Genomic DNA, 15,955 nt, shown 5'->3' on the forward strand with positions numbered 1-15,955 from the left:
TAAATTATTTAAAATGTTATTCATGCAGGATGGCAGAAAATTTTAGCAATCTGTTATGGATGCCGCATGCACAGCATAAAATATCATTATTATCTGATCCTGTAAGTTACTCGATGAATCATATAAAATTCAAATTTCATATAACTTTTGCTATGAGATAAATGCTTGAATTACGATATTGTTTTTAATCAAATTGTATAACAATGACAGACTTATAACGGGTTGGATGTTCGACACCATCAGGCTGTGATTCCATTTCACAAGCTCTGTGAACCATACGTGCAGAGGCTTGGTTTGTTTCAAGTTGCTAGAATGAAAGAAATAAATATTGACAAATTCCTCCTCGCTGGCCTTATTGAGCGGTGGAGACCAGAGACACATACGTTCCATCTTCCAGTGGGAGAGATGACAGTCACACTGCAAGATGTTTCATGTTTATGGGGATTACCAATAAAAGGGGCTCCGGTGACTGGTTTTGCAGACGTACAAGCGTCTGAATTAGTGGAACGGCTTCTTGGAGTTGGGCTTGCAGCTCGGCTGCTTAAAAAGAAGAAGAGAACGGGGCCGAACGAACAAGTTGTTCGCACGACTTCTGGATATTCTATAGAATTGAAGGAACTACGCAATCAATTTCAGGTCATGCCACACTTACAGCCGGGTGAGCCTACAGAAGAGCAAGTACAACAGTATACTCGGGCTTACATACTCGACTTGTTCGAGACCATGCTTTTTGCATAATTACAAGAAAAACTCAGTCATCCATCCACCACATTTTTTTAATTATTTGTTGAGTACATGGCATATATATATTTATGAGATGCTAATCTTTTTCAATGATACAGATGCATGCGTAGAGTTATAAAAACTAAGCATTTATGACAACAAAATAATAATACAAAAAAGTGTTGCTAGTGTGGTGATGACAATAATGCGATATGGATTGAAGCTATAATTCACAATACGAGAACCTCAGAAAGTGAGGGGGAGCTTTGTAACGTGAAACAGATAAACATCCCCCCCGAAGCACCGTCAAGAAATCTAGTTTCAGTCTATGACAATAATGACATAGAAAATTTTGAAACTAACCTGTTGATGGTGCAGCGGAGGGAATGATTATCTAATATATATATTTCACGATGCAAAACTCCACAACACTTTCTACAATAAATTAATTATTTTTCATAATTGAAAAATATCTAAGAGGGTTTCTTTTTTTTTTTTCAGAGGAGATAATGTATTCAGTGGAGATTAAGAGAAGATTATGAAGTTATGATACAAATCAAGCTGCTGATGGCATTTTATATGCTGTATAGACGTCATGAAAAATTACGTTCAGAGTACTGTTTTGTATTGCCCTTCAGAAATAATTACGTCCAGAGTGTCCTTCGGGGGGAGACTTTTCCACCGACAGGCCGTTGCTATCTATCACGGCCCGCTCTTTTTTTTTTTTTTCTTCCGCCCCTGCCCGTTACAAACCATCACGGACAGCCTCTTTCTTTTTTTTTTTTATCTTTTCCCTGGCCGTTGCTGTTAATCGCGGACAGCCTCTTTTATTTATTTATTTTTTTTTCTTTTCTGGCCGTTGCTATTAATCACGGACAGCAATTTTTTATTTTTTTCGCCTGGCCGTTTCTATTCACAACGGACAGGGTTTTTTTCCGGTTTTTTTCTCTGGTTCAATTAGCATGGTTAATGTAGTTAGAATGGTTAATAAGGCACTAAGTATGGCCGTTATAAGCCACAACGGCCATTGGCCGCGATATTTAAAAACGTTTTCCTTATATCTGAAAAATCCCGAAAAGCGTCCCCTAATCTGGATATTTTTTTATTATATTTTCTATTAATAAAAATTTCGGCGAAAAAGGCGGTTAAGAAAAGACAGGGATTTATTTCTTGTGAACCCCTGCAAGTTCTTGCAATATCAGAATGGTACTTGGAAGATGAGGAATATGCGAAGTATAAAAAAAAAACGGAGCGAGGAAATGAACCGTGCTTTAATTACAGATCTGGACCGCGGCGACCGCCGGACCGGTTTAAGGTATTTTGAGGTAGAAAAGGCATTTTAAGTGTTTTGTGTGGGTGCAAATGGAAGTTTCACAATGGAAAAGATTGCATAATTGGATCCAGAAAAATCTAGACGTTTTCCAGTTCCGACATGTCAAAATTATTGTCAATTATTCTTTGAGGGTCAGCAATTGAAATTAATTACTAAATAATAGGGTTGCTAATGAGTCGAGCCGGCTCGCGAATCAATGAGTTGAGCGGCTCAATATTTCATAACGAATCGGACTCGAAACTAAAAAATGCCCTAATTCAACTTGGTTCACTTTTGAAAGAAAAAAGCTCGGCTCGGCTCGACTCGACTCATAGAAACACTTGGCTCTACTCGCGAGTCGGCTCATATTACATGTTAAAAATATGATCATTTAATTATTTTTAAAGAAATGATTGAAATGGAATAGAGATATTCTTGTGACTTTAAATTACACGTTGAAAAGCTTTGATTATTTTTTAAAAAAATAATCTAAAGAAATTTGAAAAAAAATATCATTTTTTTAAAATAATTTCAAAATGCCGGCTCATATTACATGTTGAAAACTTTGAAATTTGAAAAAGAAAAAATTTGAAATTTGAAATCTGAAATATGAAAAATTTTGAAATCTGAAAAATTTGAAATCTGAAAAAAATTTGAAATCTGAAAAACATTTGAAATCTAAAAAATTTGAAATCTGAAAAAATTTGAAATCTGAAAAATTTTGAAATCTGAAAATTTTGAAATCTGAAAAAAATTTAAATCTGAAAAATTTTAAATCTGAAAAAATTTTAAATCTGAAAAATTTTGAAATCTGAAAAAATTTTAAATCTGAAAAAAATTTAAATTTTTCCAAATTTCAACTTTTTTCAAATTTTTCCAAATTTCAATTTTTTTGAAATTTCAATTTTTTTTTAAATTTCAAAATTTTTCAGATTTTAAATTTTTTTCTTTTTCAAATTTTAATGTTTTTCAACATGTAATATAAGCTGGCATTTTGAAATTATTTTAAAGAAATGATCGTTTTTTCAAATTTTGTTAGATCATTTCTTTAAAAAATAATTAAAGTTTTTCAACATGTAATTTAAAGTCACAGGAATATCTCTATTCCATTTTGATCATTTCTTTAAAATAGTTAAATGATCATTTTTTCAACATGTAATATGAGCCGGCTCGCGAGCTCACGAGCTGAGTCGAGCCAAGTGCTTACATGAGCCGAGCCGAGTCGAGCCAAGTACTTACATGAGCTGAGCTTTTTTCTATTAAAAGTGAGCCGAGTTAGAGCTGAATCATTTTACTTCTCTCATTAAGCCGAGCCGAGTTTGAGTCGAACCTTAATCATTAGCAGCCCTACTAAATAACAATTATGAAAATTTTAGAAATTAAACAATTCACTCCTACATTAGTACAATCAACCAAACAATAGAGAATTAAACACTTGGCCAATAAGAATTAAACATTTGGCCAACTCATTTTTAGAAAATGATTTCTTATTAAGCAATTTTTTTCAAGAATTACTAAATAAGCAATAGCCATACAATCCAACAATTACAAAAACAATTGATACATCAGCATAAGTAATCCATAAGCAATCACGGTTAGAGATGCTCTTAGATTTGGTCAGATAAACTATTTTTCTTTCGGAAATTCTTATTTCTCGTTTTGTAAGATCTCGTTTTGGTTTTTCTTCACACAGGCCTGCTCATCTTTTATAGTACTGTCCATGATTTCTAAAACCAGAAACTCGTTGAACAATAGAATTGGACTGAAAATCCAGCAACAGTTGCTGTTCAAATGAGCTCCCTTGTGGCCTTGTATCATTCAAAAGCAACTATTACTGTCTTCCTACGGGCTTTTCACCCAAAAAAAAAAAAAAAAAAAAAAAAAAAATTACTGTCAGCAGCTCCTTGCACGAATGAACTATCTGAAGAGGGCATTAAACTAAACCACAAGTTAATTTTAATGAAAGGTTGAATTATTCCGACATTTACGTTTTCACCTAATACGCAAATGAAATTATTTATACATTGGCCTATCCGGATATCCCCCTTGCGAATAATAATCTTTGGAAGGTGACTTTCAATGAGGTATTTAGATTTTTTTTTCAATGACGACAGTCACTCCAAAGAAGTTCTAATGAAGGCATTAAATCATATCAAACCAGAAACTGAATTAATCATATTGAAATAGTCATCACTTAGTGATCTCAATGAAGAACTATCAGAGCTAGAAAGAAGGGAAGGAGAAAGAGGAAAAAAAAGAGAGTCATAACAAACACCAATACGAACCAAAACAGACAACAACGAAAGAAGGGAGGGAGGAGAGAAAAAAAAAAGTCATAATAAACACCAATACAAACTAAAATAAACAACAACGAAAGAAGGGAGGGAGGAGAGAAAAAGAAAAAGTCATAATAAACACCAATACAAACTAAAACAGACAACAACATATAAACTAAGCATATATATATGTACAGCTTGTTCCACAGGGGCGGACCCACTGTAGCCGGAGGGGCAGCTGCACCTCTCTGGATTTTCAAAACATAGTGCAAAAATAGAGTTATTTTAGTTCTGCTTTCCTCTAGAATTTAAATTGCCTCTCATTAAGTCCAATATAAATTCTCTGGAGCCAAACATAATTTCGACTGAGTCCAAAACTTTTAGCTGAGTAAAAAAGGAAGCTGGAGCCCAACTCTCTCTGATTGAAATTTGGAAACGAAATTGACGAAAAAGAAATTTGGTGAATATCGATTCTCGCTGACTCGCTCGATCTCTCTCTCTCTCTCTCTCTCTCTCTCTCTCTCTCTCACTCACTCACTCGAAGCACACCAGCGGCAGCACACCAAGGAATATCGGAGCGATATCGAATCTCACGAAAATTTTCGCTCTCCTCTAATAGTCGCCAACTCTTAATTTTCTAGCGCTAACTGACAGAGAGATAATTGCAATATATAGAGAATTAGAGTTGTAGCTTCAATTCCAATTACAATCAGTTTTGTCTCTAACCAACTCTAACTATATAGCGCTAACTGCAATCAGTTTTGTATATAACCAATCTCTAATTGCCTAGTTGTTGTTACTGTTACACCACTATCAGTATCTTCAATATAACCTCATATATAAATGGTCAATTGAGGCTTATATCATGATAATTTAATTAATGTAAGAATTCATAGAGACCCGATTAGTTATTGAGTTTGAACCTGATAAGTTATTTGAATCCAATTCTTGTTTCCCCGACAAAAATTTTACATCCACCCCTATCGTTCTATCCATTCTTCTATTGCTAAAGAGGAAAAGAAGAGTTTAAAAGAAGAGTTTAAAAGAAGAGAAGAAAAAACAAACCGCTTGTTGATTAAAATCTCTTCAAAAGTCGAAGAGAAGAGCAGTGATCAAATCCATTAGAGCATCTACATTCCTAAAACTTAAAAGGATTTCTAAATAACTGTTAACTGTTTTTTAGAAATTATGGTCTTTAAAGTTTCTAACTCTCACATCCTTGAAACTCATTTTAGAGTTTCTATTAAGCCACGTCAGCAACAAATTAAAAAGAAGAAACAATTTGAGCCAATCATTTGGCCAACATAGAGTTTATAAACAGTTTCTTAATAAGAAACTTTCATGTTGTTCCACATCCCTGAAACTGGATTAGAAACTGCCACGTCAGATTAAAAACTCTAATAGTTTGAAGGATGTAGATGCTCTTAGACAGAAGCTCTGAGAAACAATAGTAGGATCCACTCGACAAAAACATCAACTCGAACAAAAACAAAACAACTAACGGTAGTGAGAACTACTAGGCATAAACACAGAGAGCGGTAGTCAGATCTCCAAATAGAAAGACATGCTCAAATGGAAAAAATAAATATAGATAGAGGTGCAGATGAGGTGGATGGAGGAAATCGCCATAGGCGAAATTTAGATCGCCTTAGAAGAGGCTTAAACAACACCCACCTCCGTAAATAATTTTTCAAAAACTAATTAGAATACTTTTAACATATTACTTCATGACTTATTTTCCCGCATATTAAAATTTTGAAATATCACGTAACAAAATATGTAATTGAATAATACATGCACCAAAATATTCTTCTAGGACCACTGTACTATGGGGAGATTTTTATTTTCCACAATGATTTCCAAGATGACACGTGTAACCACAAATCAATCGACAGATATTTTCCCTCACTAACTCGGTAGAAACAACAACTAAACTTGCACGAGAAATTCTTTCCAGAAGCGCATGCATCCGTAAGGCAATGTCTAAATAACTATTTGTGCCTTCATATCCGCCATTAGATACCCAACATCTTGGCCATAAAGCTATATCGGTCAGCTGCTTCATCAATCTGTGACATGATTAGAGATACTTGTTAACCATATTAAAATCTTATATAATTACGTCTTATTACATTTAATGTCCAAGAATTTTTTTGGAATTTGCACCAATGTTTTACATTATATGAGAAATGAATTTGTGGTAGTACTGCCCACAACCAGCACAGGAATGGAATCTGTGTCAGCGGTTATCCAATAAATCTAACTTGTACCGACTCTTTTACGTGCAGTCATGCTTGGCACTACGTACCGACCAATGTCTAACTTACAACATACAACCAATGGAACATTCTACTATAACTGGTTTCAACCAATGCTTGGCACTTCATCTCTCTTTAAATTTGTTTTAAACCAAAAGCGGACAAATGTTTAAAGAAATAAGAGTCAAAAAAGAAACCAGCTTCTGGGTTGGGCGGCCGGATCCATGTCCCGCTTTGCGATCAATACGAGCAATAATTGGATTCTTTTGTGGACTGTCTTCAACACTTGTACAAAGCACATATTGCATTGTCTGCAAATAACCCATAGAAAGAGGAACAGTTGCAACCATGTCTCAAATGAAAACAATTAAAAGGCCATTTATACCTAATTCAGCAAAATTACACAATGAAACAAACAGATCAATAGTGGCAAAAAAATTATGATTTTGACACTAGAAAATTTATTACCAAGGAACAACATTGCAATATACGTGGAAGTTTAGATATAAGTCACTTAATATAATAATATTAGGTGCTATCTCAAACATGTACTAACAGAAGATATCACCACACCAATATAACTTTAGATTATGTTTGAATAAAATATAACAAACTTACCGCAAGTAATTTCAAAGAGTGAAGAGGAACAACACGGTCATCATGATCTGCCGTCAATAGCATAGTTGATGGGTACTGGCTATGCACGTCCCCACTCTTTTCCCATGGTCTTTTTACGTTGTGTAGTGGCGAGTATCTGCAAATATACAATTTTAGTGTTTATTTAATTTCATAATAAGCTCTGATGTTTGAACCAGAAATATGGAACTTCGGCTCTCAGTAACAGCTTAATTGTAGAAGGGTAGGGTCCCATTGACAACAGATTTGTTTGACAATGTTGACAACCGTAAAATAACTATAATTTTAATCAATATGTTGTACACATCATATGAACATGAAAATGATAAATTCTAATGCAAGTTTCAACGTATCAAACGTGAAATTTGCAACGGTCCATATTTAATGCTATTTGACAGAACATCAAATAATATTGAAATTGCATAAAAATTTATACACAATCAATCTACAAGGAAATCAACGTATCTATAAATATTCTATTTTATAAAAGAGGTTTACTAATAGTACCCCAAACAAAATGGGTCCGGATCCCCTAAAGTAACCCAATTTTTGGTTTTGGATCGGGACCATCCAATTCGAATCCGTCATTTGGGATTCGAATCCGTCGCTCAGGATGTGTGCGCTCCACTTCGGGATGGATTGTCGCGGATTCAAATCGAACAGTCCCAATTTAAAACCAAAAAATTAGGTTACCTCACTGGATCTGAATTCAAACAAAATCCCCCTCTTTGCCCCCCTAACTTTTTTATTAATATTAACAACAATGAATACCCCTGCATCCCAAAATGATTTATGCACCACTGTGCACATCCAAGTACCCAGCCAGACATGGGTGACTATACTTAATGCTATAAAGTGTTAATACTTAAAACTGTAAAGTATTTATACATGTACCATTAAGTATTTATACCTACAATACTAGCTGTTCAATCTACTGCTTCATATATGAACTTGGTAGATTCGTGTCCATTGTTGTTATTTTGAGTTAACTTTAACATTTGGTGTTAAGAAAACTATGTTAGATGCTTATATTTGAACATCATGGTGTTAAGAGTGTTAATTTCAAGTTTGTTATTTCAACATTTGGATACAGATCAACAATTGTTTGCATTGGATAGTTTAGGTGTTATACTTGCACGTGCTAGCGTTTAGTTATAGTGTTTTTTTACCACTGCTAATGTGATTGTTGGTGTTAAGACTAGATATATTAGGTGTTTGTGCTTGTTAATATAAAAAGGGTTGTCAATGGATCCTAACCCATTAAAAAAACAGCAACAGCAACTCTGGAAAACTGGAAATATAAATAATGGACATACTTAATAAGCCAATGAAACTCTTCTTCTTTTTCAGAGCAGCCATAATCTGTTGTCCAAGCATGACCAATGGTGAATTTATGAAACCGAAGCATGTCCATAACACCGACATGCGCCAAGGCACAGCCAAACAGATCAGGCCTCTATACAAAAAACAAAAAAAAAACTATGTTAACTCTTTATTATTATTTTATTAAGAAAAAGCAGCTAGTTTTATGGTCCATGAAACTTTTAACAGAGAAGCATAGTTCAAAATTTTTTTACCTGATTTACACAGGCAGCAACAAGAAGCCCACCATTGCTCCCACCTTCAATACATAACCTCTTACTGTTTGTATAGCCGGTTGAAATAAGATACTCAGCAGATGCAATAAAATCATCAAAACAGTTCTGCTTGTTAGCAAGGGACCCTGCTTTGTGCCACTCTTCACCATACTCACCTCCACCGCGAATATTTGCAATGCAAAACACAACACCTAGGCTTTTTGTTAGTACAATACGGCTTATGCTAAATGAAGGGGTAATACTTATGTTAAAGCCACCATAGCCATATAACAGGGTCGGGTGCAATCCATCCAGTGTAATGTTTTTTCTAGAGACGATAAACATGGGAATCTTTGTTCCATCATGGCTAGACACAAAAACCTGAGAGAAAAATGTAGATCAGGTCAGTGAAATAAAGAAAAAGTCTGATCCTTAAACAATGACAAAAGCATAAATGAATGCCCAGTTGTGTTGTTCATAAATATGCGAACTTGCTATTTCAAATATTGTTGGCCAAAGTGAATCATTCTCCCATTTGTCCTGTATCTTATATGGAAAAGACTAAATTCAGGGGCAAAAATAGAACTTGATAACCGGGGAATAGTTGACCATAAGATAATAGGAACATAGTAATTTATCAACAAGAAAGTACATATAACATTTATTTTTAAACAATACCTGCTTGACTTCAAAACCAGTACGGTCAAACCCTGAGACAGAAACTTCTCGGAATATTTTCATTTCAGGGGTCCCAGACACCAGATCACACTTGTAAATTATTCCAGGAGTCAGAAAACTTGTAAATCCAATAAAAATTTGACTATCTTTCCGTCTGCAAGAAAGACCAGAAACACTTCCAATATCCAAAGGCAAATCATATAACAAGTCTCCCGTGTTAAGATCCCTAACTTGTATAATATGCTTAACATCTGACATATAACAAGTCAGCAGTTGGTTGTTGTTAACCGCATATGCATATTCCAGAACATTATGTTCATCCTCCGCCACTACTTCTTCCCATGAATCGGGATTGTTAAGGTCAACCCGTACCAACTTCTTTTTGGGGGCATTTTTGTTGGTTAGGAAAGTGAACAAACTACCATCATTAGCAACTTCATTGTAGGAGGCATCGAAGTTGTCAATAAATTTAATGAAAGGAAGAAGATTGCCAGTGCCCTTAAAGCCTTCAAGCCCATTAGGGAGCGAAGATAAGTCACAGTAGTACAATTTATTGACAGGGTCACATCCTTCAGTTATATCCAAAAGAGCATACTGTACCAAAAAAGAAAAAAGATAAGTTATAGTACTTTACCTAACAGATAGTAAGCATTGTCTCTGGGACAGCCCAGCTAATAACAATTACATCAATATTACCAAAAAACAAACCTTTCCATCATCTGTAACAGATGCACCAAAAATATATTTTGGATGTTCAGGGTCCTTCCAGCATAAAATATCATCTGATTGGTCAGTGCCTAAGAAGTGGTAGTACAGCTCGTGGTTGAGATTAATAACAGTCTCAGTGCCAGCATCTATTTCATCCCCTTCCCTGTTGAACAACCATCAGGTCAAATTTCATACAATTAAAATCTATAAACTTTAAAGTAGGATGAAGAAACAATACATACTTGGGAGCAGGGTAACGACCATAGAAAAATCCCTTGCTGTCATGGGTCCAGCTAATTGCTGAGAACTTTACCTGTGAATCAGTTTAAAAAACAGTCAAACCTTGTTCATAATATAATTGAAACTAGAGGGGGGGTTCAAACGCCACCTCCATATTTTGTGCCTCCATCATGCCTACATTATTAGAACTACAGTAACTTAAAATAAAACTTCAATGTCAAAATAAAACCGTTAGATATGATATGTATCATTTTCTCTATGGACACATAAAAAATCAAAATCATGATATTTCGATATTATTTTGATTATTATCAAGAGCTTGCAAAAATACACCGATATGGATAAATTTTGAACATTAAGTTTTCAACTTAATAATTAATATAAAATAAAAATAAAAAAGTCATAACTTTTTATGTGCATGTAGATTAAAAAAATAGACTATCTTGACATATAAATTTTTGTTATAAGAAAATTAAAAAGTGGAGACATGATGGAGGCATTTGAACCCTCCTCTTGAAACTATTAATGGCACAAAGATTTATATAAATGCTTACCCAGGATATGTTATCAGGTAGCACTTTTTTATCTTCAATACACATAACCTTGATAGAAACCCAATCACTTCCACTTTCACTTATGCCATATGCCAAGTACTTGCCATCCTCACTAATAGCAGTGGTGCTAAGAGCAACTGTCCCATCAGTGCTTAGGCTGTTTGGATCCAATAGAACCTCTGCCTCCCCTTCCAAATCATTCTACAGGAGTAATACAAATCCAACATTAAAATGTACCTCAAGAAAAGTAGACATCACATTCCATTTCGCTCAAAGGTGTTACGAAATTTTCTTGTGACAATATTTGCAAAGGGTGAATTGTTTCCATTTCATAAAAATCACTGGAGAGTCAAAACTAATTTTATCTAGTTAAGCAGCATCAGTGGTATGGATTTATTCATGTAAGAGACTACTTCGAGTAAAACAACCAAAATGAACAAATATTCTCTATCAATTAAACTTCATCTGAAGATTGAACTTCATAAATTTTGTTAATTTGATATTGTCAAAGAAGATGAGTTCTAGTTCAAGGAAAAACAAAACAGATTAAAGATCAATATCTAATCTGACAAGTGTTTCCACACCAGTAGATTATCCATATAAAAAGAAATAATAAATTGAGCAGTACAAGAAAATAACTTTCACGACTTTTCCTTGGGTCTATGATCCCATAATGTCAAGATAGCACTAATCCATGTTTCCTTGTTTCTTCCCTCATTATGTCCTTTTCTCCCACATCAAGTTGTTGCCATATAAGCCAAGCGAATATAACACTCACCAAAAGCTCAAATTTCTAAAGTCAAAACTCACAGCCACACATACCCTAAACCATTGAAGTTAGGATATTAAACAAAGTCACGTCGTGACAGCATACACACGTGTGTTGGTCACGTGCCGTGACTTGCATGTCGTGTGTCATAACCATTCACGTGACGTGACCATCTTTTGGAAAATTGGCATGGCACGACACGCGAACTGGTCTGGTTATGGCACAGCACGTAGCCACGCGAGTCACATGTGATTAGGACCACTATATCTTGATTGAATGGTGAATCTTGAATAAACTAACTTAAATTATGAAAAAATAATAGTTAATTGTGACCATACGTGACAATCATGACCAACAACTTTTGGATGTGTGGTCACGGCATGCCTAACGTGATGTAACCATTAACCTGTCATGACTGTCCCTCCTCCGAAATTGCACAAGACACCAATTTACATCCCTAATTAAAGAAAAATCTAACGAGCAATTTACAGAGAAAAGAAAAATACAGAAAATAGGAGCTCCTAGTTTCTTACTTGGACATAAAGGACACTCTGGGCTTGAAGACCTGTGTTATGGAAAAAGAAATACTTGTCACCCCGCCTAAACGGAGTATCGTACCGGGGGTGATCAAACAGCGTAGTTATCTCCTCTCTAAGTCTCCCTCTCTCCTCGCAATTCGCCAACACGGACTCAGTTACTTCTGCTTGCATCTCCACAAACTCCTTCACCTCCTCCGAATCCGGATCCTCCAACCTATACCAACCCGAAGCTCAAGTAAATTAAAAAAGGACAACTAAAATGTAAATCAATTGTCTGAAACTTTACAGATCTAACCATCTGTACGGATCGGGAACGAGAACTCCGTGATAGTTGTCAACGACGGAGTCATCTCGCCGAACCGGAGGGTACGGGAGCGGCGACAATGCATTTCCGACGGCGGGGAGAGAGCCCATTTTAGTAGAGAAGCGTTTCTTTTGGGATTTTTGGAATAGCGGAGGTAACGAAGGGAAGCGAAGAGGCCCTTGATATGCACGGGGGTTGGAGTTTGGTGGAAAAGCCGTCAAAGGGCGGGATTTGAAGAGGCGTAGCGGGACGAGCATGTCGCGCCAGTGGCGGGTAGATGAGGTCATTGTTGTGTGGGTTTCGGATAGGGTATCCGGTTCGACCCGTTTGGAAATGGGCGAGATGACGCTGTTATGGTTGTATCAGGACTCAAAAGCGGAGTGGATTAATCAAGTATTGGATTGGGTTTAAAATGGATATGCAGTTGGAACCGATTAGAGACAAGCGAGCGTGAATGGTTGGGTTTGTGACTTGGTGTAAAGGATGTGGACATCGGCTGGTTAGTGTGTCGAAAACTTTCGCTATGATGTCGAGATTGTCTCGTGGTCCTCGTGGACAGTTCCCGAGCTTGTCTTGACTGTTTAAATTCTGATCCACTCGAAGAATCTTGCTTGGTTATGTATGGTAAGCGTGATTCTTTTTCTAATAACACCAGAATAGAAATTTTCTCTTTTTTTAAGCAGCACTAGTGAAATCTTGGTTGGTTTTGTTACCATTGTTGTTATTATTAATATTTCCTTTTTTTTTTAGAAATTATTTTTGGCTATATATTAATATTCACAATAAATTTATTTATTGAGTTTTGAATCTACGATTTTCTACTTGAAAAATTGTTGTTAATTATTCTAATAATTTAAAAAAAATTATCAATCAATACTTTAAATAATCTCTTATTATTATTTTTTTTAAATCCACGTAATCTCTAGTTAACTCGCTACTATAAAAATGCAACATATACACGGCGCATTAACATTATACATGTTTACTCAAAAATTTTATTAAATCTATATCCAAAACAAGAAAATACTATTTTGAATATTTACTTCAACATTCATACACATTTTATTAATAACAAACCGTGTGTAAATGCGCTTCAATATTCATACACAGTTTATTAATACACGTACTCAATTTGACGCGGTGCGTATTGAAGACATATCTAACTCTTATTTAGACACACGATGGCCACAATAAATCCAAATCAATTAAGAATTTATACATTCAACTTGAATTGAATCCCACGGATGATCTTTCTAGGAAAATTAATAGTGTTTTTTGTATTTGTTAATACTCCTTTTGACCGGCAGCCTTGGAAGTTGCCTTGCACGGCAATCTTTGAGTTGTGGTTTTAATTAAGCAATCAATAATTATTCTTAGAGACTAAGTAATATTTTGCCTTGAACGGAAAGATAATATTGGGTTTTGGCTTTTTAGTTAAATAGCTTTCAATATTGTTTCTTAGGGATTAAGTCATGTTTAGCTATAAATAGGTTCGGGTATCATTGTTGTAATGAAGTTATTTTGAATGAATTAAGTTGAGTCTATTTGATTTGTTTTCTCTTGTATCCAATTTTTCATTATATTTCTCCTTTTTATTGCTAAACCGGTACGTGAGCTTAACGGGTAAGATCGTATCGGGACCGCTTTGTGTCACAATTGTACATAGTTTTTTTTTTATTAAAAAATATGTATGAATGTTGGAGCACATTATTGAACGGGCATATATGAATGCTCCAACACTGGTGCATGATTTTACTGTATAATCTGTGTGCGATGAAAAAAATACAAATATTTTCATATCATCGATTCGTGTCATTGTGTTATAATGCATCTCCATCTATTTTTGCTAAGTCATTTATCTCATTTCTAAATCATCTATTCTTTGTACATGCATTTCTCTGAGACATCTCTTCTAAACAGACAAGGTTAGAACGAGAGATAAGACAAGACAAGCGATATCTTTATCGAGAAAGCGATCTATGATTTCATTGAAATTTTTTTTAAAATATGAATTATACACGGTTTATAATAAATAAATAAAATGTGTAGAATTAATGTATTTATACACGATTTTACTTTAAAAACCGTGAACAAACATCAATAGTACCTTTGACAAAACTCTCGCGAACACTAAAGCTAGGTAAATATTAGCTAAATGTTAAAGTTAGATAAGGTGAATATTAATTAAGGTTTGATATATAATGCGATGCAAGATTAGATAAGACAAGTGTGGATGCAAGAATCTTTCCTGAATACTAAGATCAGATGGTCATGTTTGATTGTGGAGTAAGAAATAGAGTAAACTATTTACTCCGTGTTTAAAGAGTCAATCGAGCAGTAAATAGGAGTAAGATAGAGTAAGAAGTGAGTTAATGCGGGATAAGTTGCTCCACTTCTCTGGTGAATTAATTTACTACACACTTACTCCACCTATATATAGAGCTCGCTATCATAGACTTAAATTCATTTTCCAACATCTTACTCCTTCATATGAATTAATTTAATTCATGACATAAAATATCAAACAATGTGTAAAATATGACGAGTAATGTAGAGTAAGCAAGCTAATCTTTATTAACTTATACTCCACAATCAAACATGACCGATAAGATCAAGATGAGGTAAGGTAAATACCACAATTAAGTAAGATGAATATTTTTAAATAAGGAAAATATGAAAACATCTTAGAAAACTTTGAAATGAGGTAAGGTGAACATCAAAGGTAGGTAAAAGTGAATAGTGAAACTAGATAAGATTGCCAATAAATTTTAGGAAGCAACTAACAGTCCCTCAAAAATTTCCGGATATTTTCAACTAATTATGTAAACATCAATACTAAATCTTGTAAACTAATTCAACAAATCATGTCAACATAAAAACGCGTGAAAGCTATTAAAAACGCGTGACAGCTGTTAAAAATGCGTGAAAACTGTTAAAAATGCGTGACAGCTGTTGAAAATGCGTGACAGTTGTTGGGGACCACCTTTTATGAACATACACATAGTATTTTGTGAACATACACATATTATTCTGTGAACATACACATATTATCCTGTGAACATACACATATTATCCTGTGAACATATATATAGTATCCTGTAAACATACACATATTATTCTGTGAACATACACATATTTTTCTGTAAACATACACATATTATCCTGTAAACATACATATTGTACTTGAAATTATGGCAGTTGTGACAGTTGAAAGCGCATCAGAACTAAGCTAAAAAGGAAAGACTTTTTATACACAGAGATTTTCGAGGGACTGTAGCCCGGGGATGTTACCTTTTCTCTAAATTTTAAGTGAATATTAAGGCAACTTGACTAAACATTAAAGATAAAGTAAGTGAACTGATAGGCTAACTAAAGTCAATA

At 34.6% G+C, this 15,955-nt stretch overlaps 1 protein-coding gene and 1 long non-coding RNA gene across 2 annotated transcripts; both read right to left on the reverse strand.

Moving 5' to 3' along the window:
• Window positions 1-4,965: 4,965 nt before the first annotated feature.
• On the reverse strand, window positions 4,966-5,263 carry LOC144551367 (uncharacterized). Its single transcript, XR_013510810.1, has 2 exons — window positions 5,112-5,263; window positions 4,966-5,032 (listed from the first exon to the last, which is right to left on the reverse strand). It is a non-coding gene; the product is annotated as an uncharacterized LOC144551367 (long non-coding RNA).
• A 772-nt stretch (window positions 5,264-6,035) lies between these two features.
• LOC144551492 (uncharacterized) lies at window positions 6,036-12,946 on the reverse strand. The gene is made up of 11 exons (XM_078299460.1): window positions 12,566-12,946; window positions 12,265-12,484; window positions 10,963-11,163; window positions 10,411-10,481; window positions 10,169-10,331; window positions 9,461-10,054; window positions 8,783-9,163; window positions 8,522-8,661; window positions 7,188-7,323; window positions 6,767-6,880; window positions 6,036-6,380 (listed from the first exon to the last, which is right to left on the reverse strand). The coding sequence occupies exons 1-11, from the start codon at window positions 12,859-12,861 to the stop codon at window positions 6,327-6,329; spliced, it is 2,370 nt and encodes a 789-aa protein (XP_078155586.1). The 5' UTR covers window positions 12,862-12,946; the 3' UTR covers window positions 6,036-6,326.
• Between the last annotated feature and the right edge of the window lie 3,009 nt (window positions 12,947-15,955).

The sequence above is a fragment of the Carex rostrata genome, chromosome 3, assembly GCF_964058835.1.
Source record: "Carex rostrata chromosome 3, lpCarRost1.2, whole genome shotgun sequence".
NCBI lineage: Eukaryota > Viridiplantae > Streptophyta > Magnoliopsida > Poales > Cyperaceae > Carex > Carex rostrata.